This window comes from Dermacentor andersoni, chromosome 8 (assembly GCF_023375885.2).
Source record: "Dermacentor andersoni chromosome 8, qqDerAnde1_hic_scaffold, whole genome shotgun sequence".
Taxonomy (NCBI): domain Eukaryota; kingdom Metazoa; phylum Arthropoda; class Arachnida; order Ixodida; family Ixodidae; genus Dermacentor; species Dermacentor andersoni.
This window is the reverse complement of record NC_092821.1, coordinates 128,355,143-128,374,304: the sequence shown is the minus strand read 5'-3', so window position 1 is coordinate 128,374,304 and position 19,162 is coordinate 128,355,143. Positions and strand designations below refer to the sequence as shown.

Sequence of the window (19,162 nt, the reverse complement as noted above, 5' to 3'; positions counted from 1 at the left end):
AGAGTAGTGCACCTGGCAACAAGCAACGCTTGAAAACATACAAGATGGCAGCCACGTGAAATCGAAACTGCTCACGCCTCTCCTCAGAAATGACAAACGGCTTTGCGAATATTTTCCTACCCGTGCAGCTGTGCCAGGGCACGGGGGTGCTCATAGGATGCGCGGACAATGCGGAGACCAACATCGCGTGCTCCGCGTCGCTTCTGCTGCCCGATTCCGAAGCGACGAAAGCCACAATCGACGTGTTCAGGGACTGCCTGGCGAGCAGCTTAGCGCGGTGCGGCGAATCGTGCTTCGTGGGGCTGCTTACGAGGGGCGACGACCACGTCGTGCTGGTCGCGCACGCGAAGGAGACGCTCGACTTCTGCATCCAGGTCGACGATTACGGGAACGTGGTGCAGTCCTTCGTGAGACAGCCCTCGACGAGGACGATGGTCGTGCTGTACGACGCTCACGTGCTAGAGCGCACTCCTAGCTTCCGAGAGCGCGGCGTCAACGCCTTGGTCGGCTGGTTGATCGAATGTCAGCAGTTTCGACTGCCTGAAAGCGTCGGCGGCACCGCAGACGTCGTGTACGCCAGTTCCGACGCGGAGGAAATCTCTTTCCTGTGGCAGCCCGCGATCTGTGCCGGTTCGTTGATACATGCTGCGAAGGCGGGAATGGCGCGCAAGCTGCCCACTCGGTAAGCTGTGCACTGGGTGTCTCGATTGTTCGATATGTATACTATTCCAGGTCGTTCAATATTGTAAATGCACTGGGCACGATATTACGCGCGCGTTGCTAGGGCAATGAAACAAGAAACACGTTCGATAGCGACCATATAGCTCACACGTACCACGCTAATGTATTGCGCATAGTTAGGGGTACAGCAAGGAGAAAAGAAAAACAAACGCCTTTCGTAAGGCATGTTGCCACCCAATCGCGACAGCAAGCGAAAGTGTCGTGTTTTTTTTTTTTTTTCGAATATAACCACACACTAGATATTCATCTTCAGCCCGACAAGAAAGAAGGAAATCGTACGCAAATTATTCGGCACCAGTGTTCGAGCTGCCGTTTTGAAAAAAATAATATTTCTAAAAGCTTCCACACGACAAACAACATGAGTTCAAATAACAAAAGCTTTTGCTCTGATATATCGAGAGAAACAGGGGCATCGGGCTGTTATTCGATCGGAGGACATCGTACAACGTGATCGCAGCGACAGTAATTTTTTTTCTTAATTTTAAAATCGCTTTGTGTTATTTCATGTTGAGTTCCTCCAGAATAAAACGATATCTACTGCGTAGAATTCGTGATGTATTATTTGCTTCACAGCCGTATATTATACATGCACTGCGTACCAAGTGCATCACTGTGGGAATTCAAAAAAGGCTGCGGCATTTCTAAATTTGCACCTTCTCTTTCAGATCTACAGAACACGTTTCATGACAGTTTTACCCGCACGGAAAAGTTACAGACAAAATACAGAGAGCCATTTTACCGGCTTCGTTCCATAAAAATAGCCCTTGCACCCGAAGATAGCTTTTCTGCAGTGCTGGTGAGCCGTAGGGCAAGAAGGCATCTTCGAGAATGAACTAACTTTACTTTGGGCGCGCAACAAACAGACCTTCGACACAACCTCGCCCAGTTTTACCGTAAGTTGGATGCGTTTCCTCCGCTTTGAGTTTATTATCCACACCCTGGACTGCCAAAGAAGAGAGGGGTTAAATTATGCAGCGCTGACGTCACGCGCACTGCTTAACGTCCGTGCAGCTTGCCTGCGAACCATACGCACTGGCTTTCATATGCATGTTCTACTTTGGAGACACCTACGCGTGTGAGCGGATGCGTCGGTCAGCTCCGCTGCCTGCTGCAATGACTTCTAGCAGTGACTAAAGATTGTGCCTGAGAATTGATGCAAATGTCGGTCTGCTCCGCCGCAGCTGCTGCAGTGACTAAATATCGCGTATGTTAGTGCATCAGCTCCAATCCATGCTGCAATGGTACGTTTATTTTTAATTAAATATTTTATAATAATCAGCATAAATAGACGTAACTAGATACCCTCCTCGGAAGAAAGCGTGGTCATTCAAGACACCCAGAATTTAAAGGCCATGCAACTGCAACGAAATTTTGGGCCGCGTAGAAAGCGTCGAGTTTCAGATAGCATGCCTCCGTGCAATTATCGCGGAGGCCGGAATGTTGGGAACCAGTGGGGCTCATCGGAATGAGCTCCGAGATTGGGAGGCGCCTGCGGCCAACGTTTCTAGATCTAATCTAAAAGCGTGGCCTGCGGCACGCTGAACATCTCGGATGCCATGTGCCTTGATATTTGCGTCATATCCGCCAACCTCCAGATGAACGGGTATTTAACGGAAGGTTATACAAGCACCAGCGCTGCAATTTTGCTAGGGTTCCTTTAATAGTATCTAATACTCATTTACGACAAATTTAACGAAACTGAAATTTTGTTGCAGTTGCTTTTTTTAATGCGTTAGCATTAGGAGTGTTAAAGTGGAAAAGAAGTGCGGGAATCCGATAACAAGGTAGATGTATATACCGGGTGTTTCAGCGAACACTTTCAAAATTTTTTGACAGGTTACCTGTGGCAAATAGCATAATTCTTGTTCATGAGGTGGTCTACTCAAAGCGGCGGACACTACTCGCGCAAGAAATTGAAATGCATAATCGACTAATTAACAAAAATTCGCTAATTCACTTGTTTAACTAATTACCTTATGGCCCATATTGCAATTTACAATTTCTAGCCGTGGAGTTCGCAAGGCGGCTCTAACGAATTCTCAACAAGACTCCAGTTTCGAGATATTAGTTCCCGAACTTTACGAAGAAAGGCACTGGCGTTCCAATTACTTCCTTAACAAAACGTCGTTTTATGCATTCAAGCACAAAAGCAAAGGTGTATGAAAAAACGGCGCCGCGGTAGCTTAATTGTTAGAGCATCGCACGCGTAATGCCATTGTTGTGGGATCGTTCCCCACCTGCGGCAAGTTGTTTTTTTTCGTCCACTTTCATCTCCATCAATTTATCATTTCGTTAATTCAATTACTAAGCAGAAGTAATTTCCCCTATGTTGTCCTTGGTGTCAGTGTTTGTTTGTTGGCTTCTTATAATATGACTAATAAAAATCAGGCCCCTTGATATATATATGCACTTTGCTCCTCGAACAGGTGGGACGTTTGTCGAGTGAACTCCTGAACAGCACTTTGTAATCAATCAATCAATCATTCAATCAATCGATCGATTTTATTGCATATAACTACATTTAGGTATGAAGTATATGCAGAAGGAGGCCTCATAGTCAAAGACTGTAAGGGTGAGACCTCCTTTTAATACTTACAACGGGAAAATAAAACTTCATATTAAGCAAACGAAAATTGATGTGTACATGATGAAGATACGAGCATAAGTACGTAATGAATAATGAAACATACGTGTGAAATAAAACAAGGTGATACATAAAATATGTAGTAAGTCAACTTTATACATATTGCAAGAACGCGCGCAACTCGAATTTATATGAACTAATGGCAGAATATTCTTTAATTCTGTAAGGTTAGTGGATAAGGTATTCCATAGCGAAGTTCAGGCAAAATTAGCGATGAAATTTCCGTAACTATTTCTTGGATTATAGGCAACGAAAAGCCATTCTGTGAAGCGAATATTGTAGAAGCGACGTGCGGGAACTGATCTGGGTTAATCGGGGGCTATTGGGAGTTTTCCATTTACGCAGTTTAAATCGGGGATCCGGGACCTCAAAGAGGTGTGACGTATTGCTAACGCATCTCACTGTCATTTACCGCTGAATCAGCACAGCCTTCTTCTTTTACGGCACTACCTCAGTGATGGTCGCCCTGTGTGATCATTTCAAAGTGCCTCTTGTCCCAGTCTTTTTTTGTTGTTGTCATTTTTAGGCGGAATAACAACTCTTGTTAAATGTACGCTGCAGGGCTAGGACGATGCTGTCGACGTGTGCCCAGGCAACGTCCACCGGTGCATTGATCTGCAAGCGACTCGACGACTTCGCTGCCGTCGCCGACAGCGTACGGTCACATGGCCGCATCACTCTTCGGTAAACGAAACCTCTGTAGCCTGCTTCGTGTGCGCGCATTGCAGGAGGGCATATGATAAGTGCGACCTTGCTATCTACTCTCCCACGCGAATAAAAGTTAACAGAAGCGCACGAATACAATTTCAGGCCAGTACAGTAATGTACTCTCTCTGCCCGGCTTTTTTTCGTTACGTACTTGTAGGTACATTGGTTGCACTGTTTCACCGTTAAGCGGCGCCACATGTCATTATTGCACCACTTTCAAAGCCAAATTAGAAATATAATTTCTTGTTTATGGGATGCCAGTATGCTCGATCGTTTCCGTCAATATGTGACACATTCTCGTTCCCGTCGCAATCCAAAGATACTAAAGAGAAAAATAATCTGAGCTGTGCTAGTAACTTACGCCTGTGCAATTCGAAAAACGTCATTCTTACCTCGAGAGGGGGCTTTCAAAGCCAAAAAAAAAAAAAAAAACACTCAGAACGATTGACCGATGGCGACGCCGCGTTGAACTCCCCGCACCACCTGGCCGTGACGTCATAGATTTTGACGTCTGCTTGAGTCTAGTTAAATTTGCAATCATAATGATGGACCGGATTTTATTCTAAAAGAAACAAAAAGTGAACTTAGCAAGCTTCAAGAACATTTAGTGAGCCAGAATATACGGAAAAAATATTTCGTGCTCCGTGACGTCACACTGACGTACCGACGTTGCGATTTTGGCGCGGAACTTTAAATTTGACTTTAATTTTCTCTTCTAATATAACTGAAATAGAGTTCTGAAAGACTACATTGCCAGATTAAACATATTTAGTGTTTCCCTTTAGCAATCCCTCTAAGGTAGCCTCGACAATTTTTTTTTTGTCTCTGGGTCTTTTCTGGCCCATCAAGCCTTTGCGCTCGGTGCGGTTCACGTTTTCCGTAACCGATAATGGTGGTTTGCCAATCGAAGCTTGACTAAAACGGCCTTTCATCAGATTTGGCTATCTTAAATAGACAAGTGCAGCGCGTACTTCAGGCACTGACGATTGTGTCTGCAAAGTATTACAGCGCTGCCTGCAGCCCCCGAAAACAGCCGAAATTTCAAAGGCCGCGCTTCCTTCCTCTCCAGGAAGTGACCCTCCCAGCCAGAGAATCAGGGTAGCACGCACAAACGCTGTGACGTAAAACGCAGTCCTAGCAACGTCACTCACTGTGACACGTCACTTCCGTCACCGTAGAAAACTCCAAAGAAAAGGCATATCTTTTCATTTATTTATTTATTTATTTATTTATTTATTTATTTATTTATTTATTTATTTATTTATTTATTTTGTAGCGCAAGCTGAACGACAAGCACAACAGAAATGCACGCCTGACACACATAGCGGTACGTGTGTCAGGCGTGCCTTTCTGTTGTCCTTGCCGTTCAGCTTGCGCTACGCTCTTAGGCAAAGTTACACCCTTTGGGGTGTATCTCTGCCACACAACGATAATCGTCATCTGCCTTGCTTGCGTTTCCTTTCTTGAAAACGCCGCGCCCGCTACTTTCCTGTCGGGAATGCTATGTCGTGCTGATAACGTGCATGCCGTTCGTTACTGGAAAGTACCGGGCTCGCCGCGTTAAGGAATGGAAAGGCGGACAAGACAGATGACTATTATTGTTATGTACACTCTAAAAACAGTTGCACCCTTTGGGGTGTATATTTGTCCCACAACAATAATCGTCATCTGTCTTGCCCGCGTTTCCTTTCTTTAACGCTGCGAGCCCGGTACTTCCCAGTAACGAACGGCATGCGCGTTATCAGTGTGACGCAGCATTCTCGGCAGGAAAGTAGCGAGCGCCGATTTTTCAAGAAAGGAAACGCAAGCAAGACAGATTACGATTATTGTTGTGGGACAAATATACACCCCAAAGGGTGCAAACTGTTTTTAGAGTGTAGCAAAAGGGTGTAATTTTGCTTAAGAGTGTACAACAAAATAAGATATGCCGTACCGACAAGCCCCCTATTGCTATCCAAAAAAAGGTTTCTGGGACGGGACGTGGTCATGCGTTCAAACTTGCGCGACTCGTGTCGCGCATGCGCAGCTGCAAGAACAGGATGTGCAGCGTGCTGCTCGACTGCTTGCTGGGCGCCTGCCTCGCCTGGGTGGTGCACTGGGACAACGGCTTCTCCGAAGAAGTGCCGTGGGCCTCGCTCGAGTGGACCGAGGTCAGTCGGCTGCCGCTGCTGCTGCCTGTTATACTTTTTCCTTGTAGTCCAACGTGGCGCCCACCTGCTCCTTTACTGTATCTGCTGTCTGTATGTTTTCATTGCACCAGCTCTTCTTCGGCACCAGTCACTGTTGACCTTTTTTGTTGTGTACAATGGCCACGACTCGACGTGATGGCTCCGTGTCTGTGGCGTTCCTCTGCTGAACACGAGGTCGCGGGTCCGATTCCCAGCCGCGGCGGCCGCGTTTCGATGACGGCGGAAGAAGAAAAAATCCACCCACGTGTACCTTATTTGGCTACTGGTTAAACAACCCCAGATGGGCAAAATTAATCTGGGGCACTTCACCATATAGAGTCCATTCATAATTCAAAAGGCCACGTGGCACTTTCCTCGCCGCTAAAAGTGAGGACAGAATATGTAGTTTGCAATAGTCTGAAAGAAAAAAACGGGGCTTCTCACCAGTTATTGTTATTATTCATTCAACAATTAGAGAGAAGGGGCAGAATTATTCAACAATTAGAGAGAAGGGGAAGAAAGCTAGCTGGCAACTGCCACCGGGACACTACGCCTGCCAGCTGCTCTAGAAGAGAAAACGTACGCAGAAAAAGAATAGTGAATAAATAATATGAGAGGTATGAGGAGAGAGAAAGTTTAAAACATGTGAGAGGAGGGGCGAGAAAAACAACACAAGAATAAAGTATGCATGTGACGTTACACACATCAGACGGCACTTATCGTCCGGCAAATATGGTCCGCAAATTTGCAGAAAATTGGAGCAAGAATGGTAGGCTATAATCGGCAGTCTAGATTTGTCGCCTTCAAAAATGATAGATACGCCATGTGTGTTTCATCACGTTTGACCGCACGACTATAGCACTATAGCACGACTAATGGGTGTATATATCTATCTATATATATATATATATATATATGCAGACAACTGCATATGAGGGACATTTCAATCTTAAAGTACTCGGCATATGCTTGAACAAGTCAGAAAATGGCAGCCTTTGTTTTTAAGCACCATCCCTAAACATCTGGCGAGCGCGGCGTGACCGATAAAGCACAGGAATGCGCCTCCGAGATCCCTGGTATGGAGTAACAATGCGCCGCGCAGATTTCGCGCCCAGGATGTCGTAGTTAACTACACGAGTTTGAGCAGCACTTGTTTTCACGCTAAAATGTTCGTTTAATTAATTTCTCGCGCGGATCGACCCGCCCAGTTTGGCGCTTGGGCCTAGGTTTGAGATTTATTTTTTGGTCGTTTGGCGTTGATCATATCCTAAGGCCAGCTACGTTCTCGCGTAAGAGAGAAATAAAATAGGAAAAAGAATCCGTTGTTACTGTCAGAGAAAGAAAACGGGGCTAACACGACATGACAAGGTGAAGAACTTACCGGAAGTTATTCTGGTATCGCACGTAAGCAGTCCTGACATGCGCTAGAGGCTGTCTAGCCACGAGCAAACGTCGCTGCCGGCCTCCGAGATTGCACCGCGGCGCGCATGATGCTATCTCGGAGGCCACGGTGCCACGACGCCGAACCAAGAGGCCTGTAACGTCGCATCCGAGATATTCGGCCCGCCATATCGCGCACAATCGATGAGACTGAAGTTGTCGATATTCGGGTGAAGAAGTGACCAACGCATGGCGTTACGAGCGGTCGTTCATGAGCGCGAATAATTGCGTGCATAGAGTTCAGTGTAGGAAACTCTATGGTTACGTGTAGCCATAACGCACACCTTGCCTCGCAGACGGTCGTCCAGCACCTGCAGACGCTCATCCAGTGGCTGATGGGCGCCCCCGCTGGACTGAAGCTGAACGCTGCTCTCAACAACGCGCTGGGACGCTTCTTCCTCTATCACATAAGCCTCTGGAAGAGTGAGTGTGCTCGCGTGTGTGGCCGCTAAGACTAGCACAACGTTTTCTCTCACATCTCACTCTTTTAACTAAATGTGCATTGCTAACCGCAGGATGGGATTACAGACACTTGTTTTCTGCGTCAGAGCCATCTTTCGACAACCTGTGGAAAAAGGGATTCGCGAAATTGTATGTTAAAACGTCAGTGTTATCCTTCGCGCCACTTGGTCGACATTGAAGCCTCTTGTGGAAGGTGTTCGTTTGCCATACTTGGGCTGTAGTCTACTTGTCCCATCCGTTTATTTCCCTGTATCGTGTTCTTGCTAGGCGCTGGCGTAATTATGATGATCTCATTATTATAAAATTTCTAATGCGAAGCATTTGCAAAGCAATCAAAGCCCGCAGAGAGGGAACACTCAAACCAACCGCGCACTTTTGACATGACGATCACGTGTTGGGCCACCAGTTTGGCTTCAATCGCGTTGCGGTATGCTCCACTCCTATCTGTTTCCATCCTCCATGGAGTTTGTCGCCGATGCACGCGCACCCCCATGCGCCCGTTCGCTTGCCGCCGGTTGGCTCGGCCCCTCCTTGCTCCACTCGCCGGTACGCGGGCGTGCGCGCCACAAGTACACGTGGCTCGGTTGCGCTAGCTACGCTATGTTGCGCGTAGACCTCTATTTGCAGACATAACCGTGAGCCCTCGAAAGTATCAAGCGGTAAAGGAGCATTAGAGTGCAAAGGCTCTGCAAATACTACATAGGTATGCGATGAATACAAAAGAGGCAGGAGGCGAAGCGACGGGCTGACGAGATAGGCGCGGCCGAAGGACAGCGTCACGCCAACCGAACGGCCTCTGAGCGGGTCGGCGAGACCGAGCGGCGCCAATCAGAGGACCACCGCCCGCGGGACGCAAACGCGTACTTTCAAAAGAACTTTGTTGGAGACGAATTTTGGTGCGGCGTGTGTCGTCTGCGACCCGCTGTGCTTCCAATCGTATACCTCGTCACGGTGTCACGGCCCGTCGTGCACGTCGTGGTCCTCGAGCGAACGTTTCCGACGGGAGGACGTACGCGAGTTTCTTTCGGGCACTGTGCCATGTGCAGGGGAGAAATGCTTCGCATTGACTTGGGTATAATCATCGAGGATGTTCTTGTGATGTATTTTTTTATAAACGCCGATTCCCGCGATATACTTCGGCAGTTCTGCGTTATCGCGTTTCCGATGTCCGGTATTTGCTCCTTATGGCGGTAGCAGTTTAACCCTGTAATGTCCAACGTACTGTATACGCTATACGGTCAGTTTGATACCACGATAGCCTGATTTATTCACGGGAAGCTTAACAAAGCATAGCGTAGTAGTCTGTTTGATACGCTGGAGCGAGTCCCCAGCGTGCCTAGCGCGAAAAGTGCCGCGCGTTTTTCGTGTTTTGCGGAATTTCAGCCTTGAAAAAAAAAACACTTTTAGATATAGCACGTATCGAGCAACATAAAGCTGGATGGGGAATTTTTCTGGACGGTCTACAATTCTTTTCATTGACACTGTTGCTCTGAATATAGTATTTGAGAAGCTGAATAATCAATAACTAATTCTGTAAATCAGGTGAAATACATAAAGGAGATAGTCTTACTTGCTCCAAGCGATGGCAAACGTCATAGCCTCGGTTCTGTCTAGCTACATGACACTTGCGTATATATATATTTTTTATTAAGTTTTGGCACAAAATACGTAGGACCCGCCATGGTTGCTCAGTCGCTATGGTGTTGGGTTGCTGAGCACGAGGTCGCGGGATCGAATCCCGGCCACAGCGGCCGCATTTCGATGAGGGCGACAACACCCGTGTACTTAGACTTAAGTGCACGTTAAAGAACCCAAGGTGGTCGAAATTTCCGTAGTCCTCCACTATACGGCGTGCCTCATAATCAGAAAGTGGCCTTGGCACGTAAAACCCCATAAGCTAAGATACGTAGGACGCATGGTATACCAGAAGTACATATTTATACCAGAAATACATATTCCCAAGCGAAAATTTCGTTGCTCTTGACCTTTAACCCTACAATGCGCTGTCACGTCCTTGGCCGCGCAGCGTACGTGGGCGTCGTGGACCCGTGGGTCGGGGCGTTGTTCAGCCTCTGGCCGGGCAGCCTGACCCTGCACCTGGCGCTGGCCTCGGACCTGCTCGCGCTGGCCACGGTGCACATGTACTGCTTCTACGGCTACGCGTGCCGCCTCTACCAGGGCTGGGCTCGCGCGCTGGGCGCCCTCTGGCGGCTGTTCCGCGGGCGCAAGTGGAACCCGCTGCGGCGGCGCGTCGACTCGCACCGCTACGACGTCGACCAGATGTTCGTGGGCACGCTGCTGTTCGGCGTGCTCTTCTTCCTCTTCCCCACCGTGGCCGTCTACTACGTCGTCTTCGTGGCGGTCAGTTTCGCCTGCAGAGCGCATGCGCAGCCGGTGGTGACGATGATTTCTGTCGGCACCTCCCCCGTTAAAACGAGGTGGCGACAAAGGGTGCCTGCTTGAGATAATCAGGTTTTACTACGTTTATTGCACTCGTATTTTGCCCTTCTCTACTTTACATTTTGTTTTCCTAATTAAAACATCCACTATCTCTTTATTGTTATGTTACTTATATAAGTGTCTAAACGCCCCCGGTTCCAACTCTTCCCTGCATATGAAATTTTTCTTTCTTATTTTTTTCCCCCAATACTATAAACTTCTCTTGGATATCTCGACCTCTGACCAGTTAGCGCTCAAATCAGCCTTGAACCTCAGCGCATCTGTAAGATGGACGTTCACTACGGTCCTGACTGGGTGAATATTTTGGCATTCCATTGGAATGTACTGGCTTGTCTCCGCAGTTTTACTGCAGCATACACGCGTCTTCTCATGCTGCGATTATTTGCTCCTGTTTCATTTCTTCGTTTTTTTTTTTCTTTTCTCGTTTTCTTTTAAATCCTCAGGCGTGACATCGAGGCACTGCCCATTGTGTTATCGTACAAATTTTATCTCCTAATGATGATCATCAGGAGATAAAATTCTAGCGATTTCTTTTTAACACATGTGGCAGAGACTATTCCTTAATTGTCACAGAAAGTTATTCGCTAGTATAGTGAACTTGGCCGCTATGATGTGGCACGATTCCTTCTGCTCAATTTTGCGCCGCTCTTATCATCCACCGTTTATGGTGGATAAACCGTTAATAACGCGGGTGGGTGGCCGCCCTGACCGCTGACAATTAAGACATGACATTGGAACAGAATCGTTACATTATTCTGATCTGATAATGCGATAAGTGGGAAAGTGCGATATCTCGATGATGTTACATGCTCTTATGGCAGTCTAATGGTTTCTTTCTTTTTTTCATTCAAAATATATACTTTTTTTTGCTGGTCTTTTGAATATCGGCCGTGGGCTTAGATTTTAACAAATACGGTATAGTTTGTTTTTAATTGGTGTTTTGTGAGTGCCTGTTACTTTCTCCCTTTTTATTTTAGCGATATTAAATTTTCACCTCGAAACAAATTTTCTTACTCGAAAGACACAGCTCTGGGTCCAGACGCCCTACTCCACCCCCACCTCCCAATCTATCTCTCAATGTCAAGATTTTCTCTTGCTTTCTATTATTTCTTCTTCTTGTTACTATTATTATTAATATTATTATTATGATTGTTGTTGTTGTTGTTGTTGTTGTTGTTGTTGTTGTTGTTGTTGTTGTTGTTGCGAGGCTTCTTGAACATGTGCCACCACCGTATTTCGAAGGCGTACACGATTGTATCCAAGCCTCTGCCACTTGATCCTCGTCCAGGCTTAGCAGTGGTTTGCACGGTTGAGGCCGTTATCCGTCTGTGGGAACCAAGGCTGTGGGAATCTAGCTGCATCTCTCTGAAATCCGACTCTGTCACGAACCACATGTGGTCGCCCTACAACGCGGCGGTGTATGAACGCGATAAGTACGCCTTCCGCGATTGTGTGGTGCCGGGTATTCCTGCAAGAAAGAAACCATAACGTTCCGGGGCGCGATAGCGCCAGACGCAGCGCGCAATTTAGAGAAACAAAATGTGCGAGCGAATAAGGAAACTATCTTTTTTTTTTATTTCGCAAAGTACAGGGATAGACAAATTAAGGGAGGGGGAAGTGATTTTTATTATGCGGTTTTCCATGCCAATGAAAACGGGGTAAAGGCTTTGTCAAGCTGCTAGCTCAGCAGCTGTTTGCTCCCATCCTAGCATTTTCATTTCCCCCGTTATTTCTATAAAAAAGGGGGAAAGCGGAAAAGGCAAATGTTGAATAAAATTCGATTTGATTTGATTCGAACCACGGTGGCGCAGCTCTGCGCTCCACCCGTTAGGCCATGGGCGCGCGCGCGTGCAACGGGAGAAAATGGCAACCTTACCACTGATATCCTATAGTTTCAAGCTAGAGTCTGAGACGCTTGGTGCGTGCATCGCGTCGCATGCGGAATCAGTTTACTTCCTAAAAGGGAGGGCGCGCCGGTTTTAATGCGTTAGAATTCTTCGGCGAGCAGTACCGCAGCAAAATCTGGCCACGCGAAAAGTGTAATGCCTTGTATCTGCACAAAAGCTCGTAATTTGCGAAGTTAAGACAGTTAATCGTCATAATAGCGTCAATGTAGATTAGCGGCTACATTATAAACAATAAGGGCAACTGAAAGAAAAAAAATGTTTGATCAGGAGAAAACGATTCACGTCAGGCCGCCTTGAAATCTTGCTTTCCCGCATTACGAGCATGTGTGCAGAGAAGCGCGCTGTGGGGCTGCTGAGTGTGATTGGTATATGTAATAATAATAATAATAATAATAATAATAATAATAATAATAATAATAAACGATTGGTGGCTTTTAAAAAGAAACTGGTGACGTCACCGCGTCAAGGTCGTGATAAAAAAATGGAAAGGAAAACAAAATAACATGAAGATAAAGAAAACAGCCGAGGTGAAACCGATTGTGACGGCTTTCCGGTTCAGTTGATACGATCGCTTTGAAGGGGCCATGCAGCTTCCTGGCAACTGATCTCCACACCGTTCAGTGCATGGATTTTCTTTGACACCGGGAAAGCGATGGGTAGACATGCATAAGCTAGGAAGAGCAAAAGCGAAGTAACAGCCTAGCCAAGGAATGCTTACTCATCAGTAGACAACTCTCAGGATTTCTGCAGCATCTTCTTTTTTCCTGCCCTCGTGGGCAGCTAGCGCTTTGAGACGGTATGTGACATTACACGTCATTTGGGATCGGCTCACTTGGGATCGTCGAATTCCGCCATATTGTGAAATTCCGCGATGGTGGCGTTTCGACCCAATCAGAGCGACCGTACAGCAGCGCTAGCTCTGGGCCAATCAGAGCTGACAAGACGGTGAATTAGACGATATGGCGGAATTTGTCAATATCCAGAGAAAGAGAGAGATATATAGGAAGAGTCGCTATTTTCTGCAGCCTTAAGGGAGCACGGCTCAGCCCGTTTAGGAAGGGGGGGGGGGTTATATAAATAAGAAAGAAGAGAGAGACGGTCGGGGGCGGTTACAGAGTCATTAGCTGTCAGCGGTAGCCGGGCGGCGCATTTGCAAGTTACTCGGCAGGCCCCGTGTCCTCCAGGAACGTGAGAAAGTGCCCGAAGGCGGAACTGGTGCTGCAGGCCTTGAAACAACAGTTGCTAGGCCGAGACGACAGGGGGTCCCGGGCGTCGAAACGATGTGCAGAGAGAAGCGCTCGCTTTGGAGAAAGCGGGGCAGGCGTAAAGGAAGACGCTCGATTGCCTCGGCCTCGCCGCACGCCGAGCAGGCCTGGGATGGAGCCAGGCCTTTGCTACAGTTCTGGGACGCCGTCCAGGAGCATCTGATCCCGAGGGGCGCAACAGGAGAGTCCGCTCCTGCTTTCTCGATCAAGAAGTATAGACGGGGGGTGATCGACCGCTGGCGACGCGCTGAGCTACAGCTCCCCATGCAGGTTGGCGGGAGATGGGACGATCCCGGCGGGCAGGCATTGCGAGTTGTGTTGTATAGGTCGATTTACACTGATGCACAAATTTCGGTTTACTCAGGCACGGCCTGCCCGTCCCGACGTAGGAGCGGCCCGCAGCGGCACCTCCCTCGTAAGGGGGGGACCTAAATAATGTTCATTGCCTGCTTGCCTGTCTCCATATGCGAGTCCAGTTTAAACCGAAATTTGTGCACCCTGCGGTGTGTGACATATGCACTTCTTCGCACGAGGCGGGCGGCAGGCGCGGGCGGTGCAGCTCGAGCGTAAATCGGCCCATACGTGACAAAAGCGAGACACACGTTGTCGACGAAGTTCACGCACAGCCGCGTGTGTCGGGGTCTTGCCTGCTGCGAGGTGCAGCCGTGCGGCAGTCGTACGAAGCAGCAGAAGCGCTTCTTCTGGACGAGAACGCACACACAAGCGGCCAGTATAGTAGTACAAAACAGTATACGCTTCGCTTGCTTGGGCACCATCAATATAGTTTTCATCTTCTATGGTTGCTGCACATCTTTTTTTTCTCCTCATCTTTTGCTTATCGGCGCAGCTCCGGTTGGTCGTCTTGTGCGTCCAAGGATTGCTGAGCCGCGCCGTGCTCGTGTGGGACTCGTTGCCGTTCTACACCCTGGCGGCGAGAACAGTCAGCGGACGTCCGATTGTGGGTGAGCCTCGTCGATGGCCCTGACACGGACGAATTACAACTGTAGCGCTACTAACACGTGTTGACTACACAAACTGTTCGTGGAAGTTAGTACCTGCCAGCACTTCGCTGGTGTACAGGTCAACGGGGGAAGCGCAAGGTCTGCGTTTGCCTTTGGGTGCTTGACGCATAATTACTTTTGGCTTGGCTATCCCACTGCTGCTTTTAATGCAGCAGTGGGATAGTGATTTTAGTTCGACTCGTAGCTATGAATTACTTTCTCGCAGTGATCTTTCTTTATTTATTTTCTTACTTTTTAACATACGCCATAAAGATGTGTTTACATCGCAGGAGACGTCCGCTTCGACGCCTTGTCATCGGGACCGGAGTTCGCACTCTACATGCAGGTGCGTTGCCATGGTTCGCGCATGGCGGACAATTAGGATTGGTGACGTGATGGCACACAAGCGGGAGACACCAAGTTTGTTCCGCGGTGTCTGGCTGTAATTTCAAAACTATATTAGCATTCTTTTTTTTAACTGGAGACGGCTTTCTATACAATAGCGGAGAAAATGAACGCCACGCTGGACTGTCTTGAATTTCGCTCAAAGAACCGCGAATCCCGATAGCGTAATTCTAGCGCCACAACCTTTGCCGTGTTTCTAGGTGCTCACGTCCTTTAATGGTCAGGTCAAGCCTCTGCTAGCTTTCGACTACAGCGTCACTTCGCTTTGTCACTAGTAAGTAGTGACCGGCAAGCCAAGTGGAGGTGACGGCGGAGCCTGCACGACGATTTCTGTGCGGCGTCACCCCAGCCTTTTGTAACAGCGACCCTCTTTCCTCTTTTTTCCCCACCTTCTGACCAAACCTCGGCTCGTGGTAGTATATACCTCACTGGCCCATTGGCAGCTGGGGGGAGCGTTAATCTACCATTAAAGCTTCTCATTATATAGCATCATTTCGGCGCTTACGGTGACGTACTCTGCTCTGGTCAGAAAGCTGCAGAGAAAGGAAGTGTCTCCGGCCAAGTTAAGCCGAAGGGGCCCCGAATTCACAAGGCTTTTTTCGTTCGTAAGTGTTCTTTGCTATTAGCCAGCCGCCGCTTCCACTAATAACGTGCTCAGCGTCAGGATTGGCTGGAATTTGCTCATACGGATAATTCTAGCGTAAGTTTGTGTGTGTGCGTGCATGTGTGTTAGTATGCTTACATAAAGCTGCAGACTGCACAAGTAGAGATATAGCTAAGATCGCCGAGTAGTAGAACGGGCGATGCCCTGCCAATCGTCTTTTTTTTTTTTTTTTCGTCATAACTTATTTCCTGTTCACACTTCAGGGGAGGACCCAACGCACGTGGTGGCTCAGTGGCTATACATGTAATGTCCTACTCCTGGGCACGAGGTCGCGGGTTCGTTTCCCAGCCTCGATCGACAGCCGCCGTAATTTTGATGAGAACGAAATGCAAAAGCGCTCGCTCGCTGACATCTAGGCGGTTAAACGATTTGAGCCATCCACTATGCCGTCTTTTATAGCCCCCGTGTTGTTATAAGACAAAAAAAAAAGAACGAACCACAAATAGATTAGTCTACCATTCAATCAGTCCATCTAAATTCACGGGGCATACTCATAGCACTATATCTATGAGAAATCTGATTGTTTCTTTCCCCTTGCTTTGGGCGCATGCAGGTGATCGGCGGAAGCGTGGATTTGCTCCCAGAACCCTTGGGCTTCCCTTCGTGGAAGAACCTGTTGGCCGACCTCCTGGTTGGACGCATCGTCTATCCGCTGTGAACGAGCTTCACTCCCAACTGGACGTTATCGTTTTACGTCGATGAAGACGCGGCTTCCAAGCACCCGTATATAGTGAAAAGCGTGCTGCACTCTAGTCGGATGAATTCCCGTTTAACGCGTATGGACTGGATCACTGAGAGACGAGTGCCGTTTCATTGAAAAAAGAAGTCCGCGCTGCATACGGCTAACAGATGAAGAATCCAGCCCTGCACGGGCCATGCTGGACATTCCAACCGCCGGTCGATTCTGACATACGTTCGCCGTCTTCGAGGTACTAAATATAGGAGACAGCGCTAGCCTTCTATGGGGGTACTCAGAAAAATATAGCACATACATGCAAACAGCGATATAACGAACGGGGATATGCAAAGTCGTTGAACGTGACGAAGTAAATCTAAAATGTTTTTCGCCGATATCAGCGTGTTACAAATACGCTTATAACGAATATCAGATATAGTGAATGTTTTTTTTTTTTTGTCAAATGCGGCTTAGTTATAGCGAGATTTGACCGTAACATTATTGAAAAGCCTGGTACCTTATGGCTCCCTGGCGGCCTTGATATGGGGCACCATGTTTTCCTATAAGAGAACAAAGAGCGCAATACATTCTATTCCGCGTGGCCGCGCGAGTCCTATCTTGAAACCGATCTGCGATGGGGACAGAGTGCGCCGAGTGCTGATAGCTTCGTGTGCTCAGTTCGCGTTGAAGCGAGAAGCAGCGCGAAGGTCAATTCGCTCGCTGCTGCTGCCGCTCTTCCTCACCCCAGCGTTTTGACAGCGAGTGTGCGCGGTCATCGAGTGAGATGTGTTCACCTTTGCTCTTGTGCGCGTGACATTAAGCTTGTTAATTTAGTTAGTAAGTGAATGTTTCTGCCGATAAAACGACTATCCTTACTTTGTATAGCCGTCTACTAATTTGCTATCGCAATAGATGCATCGTCTTTCGGGCTAAAACTTACTTTTCCTCTCTCTTTTACATTTGCGATGGCGCCTTCTCTGTCTCGACTTCCACAAGATGCACGAAAACCATCTGCAGAGACTCGTAAATATTATCTGACTTTAATTTAAAGCTTATGATATCCTATATGTTGTGCTGTTTCGTCAACCCATGACTGGTATACGCATACGTTGCTCACGTGTAATTCATTCCATTTTGACAGATCGATGTACCATATGTCTCCCCTATTGTGTTGTAAAATAAAAGGAGGCCGGAGGTGTCGTTTGACCGCCTTTATGTAAGTGACTAAGTGCGATGACAGCGACGTCCAGTGTTTTAAATTCGAAGCATTTCTTGACGAACATTTGCCACTTTGTCAGTCTAGGCGCCGACGTCTTGGTGCTCTCATGGTCGTTTCGTCAACTTGGTATCTACCAAAATTGGCATAGTATGACGAGAGTGCATTACGAACATAAATGATAGGTCATGACATGAATGTCATGTCGTGCTTGTCATGTAGGTCATGAAACAGCGGCCTACGTGTTGGTACGTACCAAAATTGACATAGTATGACAAGAGTGTATGGCGAAGATAAATGATAGGCCATGACATGTGTGTCATGTAAGTTATGAAACAGCCGCCTACGTCTTGGTGCTCTCATGGTCGTTTCGTTAACTTGGTATGCTCCCCGCACACTGCTTCGCGTAACATCGATTCCCAGTGGGCGTGGGATCTGCCGGCTTTTTTTTTTCTAGCGTTGGCACGCTGCAGGCCGGTGATCGACACACACACACGCACGCACGCACGCACACACACACACACACACACACACACACACACACACACACACACGTGATATGATATATACGCGTGATGATGATATATATATACACGGGTGATGATAGTGTGTGCACCGACGGACCGACGGTACGGTGCCTGCGTTACCTCGCGTGCAATCTTTCTATTAATTTGGCCTCGAGAAAATGGCCGGGCCTCCAAGCTACTTCACAGCTGACGTTAACAAAAAAAATTCAACTACGGGCACCCACGTGCTGGTCTATCTACATGTATCTCGCAGGCGAAGCGGCAAGTGAATGACCGGCAGCTGCGGTGAGTGGGGTGACACACGTGTGAATGAGAGGATGCAGTGGGCTGTTGAATTCCACCGCTGCTCGCAATTCTTCATGCGCTAGCGAACCGACAACGAGCCTAGACCGACAGCTGGCGATCTACGGTGATTAAATATGCAAACGAATTCGTGCGGCGGCAACCATAGGGGGTGGAATTGTATAGCATACCAGTGACGTTTCCGAAAAGCGCGGCATTTATATAAGGCAGGGAACGCCGTCGGCTTCGGGGCTTGATTCGGGCAGCAGTCGTTTTATATTGTCACGTACACGTCGTTTTGTCTATGATTAAGCGTAATACGCAAGTGATCACTCTTACGTGATCAAGAGGGGTGCACTCTCCCGATGTGTTCGCGCATCTTGAATGTTTAAGCCACGTGAAAAAGTATGGATGGTCGAGCGAATCCTCATAACTCCATTTCCTAACGGCGGGATACAATAAGACACTAAGAACAAGAAGGCCGCAGGACAATGGCTCACTCGCAACTAAGATTTATTCATGCACAACAAGGTATCATATGCGCACACAACTTCAAGGTGATGTCCTATACACATGCGCAAGCTATGACATGTCAC

At 47.8% G+C, this 19,162-nt stretch overlaps 1 protein-coding gene across 1 annotated transcript; it reads left to right on the top strand.

Annotated features, from left to right (window-relative positions):
- The first annotated feature begins 18 nt into the window (after positions 1-18).
- PIG-Q (phosphatidylinositol glycan anchor biosynthesis class Q) lies at positions 19-17,756 on the top strand. The gene is made up of 8 exons (XM_050173554.2): positions 19-682; positions 3,947-4,069; positions 6,120-6,243; positions 7,998-8,124; positions 10,190-10,524; positions 14,643-14,757; positions 15,087-15,142; positions 16,419-17,756. The coding sequence occupies exons 1-8, from the start codon at positions 90-92 to the stop codon at positions 16,521-16,523; spliced, it is 1,578 nt and encodes a 525-aa protein (XP_050029511.1). The 5' UTR covers positions 19-89; the 3' UTR covers positions 16,524-17,756.
- Positions 17,757-19,162: the final 1,406 nt, after the last annotated feature.

What these genes read in the sequence shown, in the direction of transcription:
- PIG-Q (XM_050173554.2), top strand. Translation starts at nt 90, where the DNA reads ATGACAAACGGCTTTGCGAATATTTTCCTACCCGTGCAGCTGTGCCAG. An exon ending in CATGGCCGCATCACTCTTCG is followed by an intron (nt 4,070 to 6,119) that starts GTAAACGAAACC and finishes GCGCATGCGCAG; the next exon opens with CTGCAAGAACAGGATGTGCA. An exon ending in ACTACGTCGTCTTCGTGGCG is followed by an intron (nt 10,525 to 14,642) that starts GTCAGTTTCGCC and finishes TTATCGGCGCAG; the next exon opens with CTCCGGTTGGTCGTCTTGTG.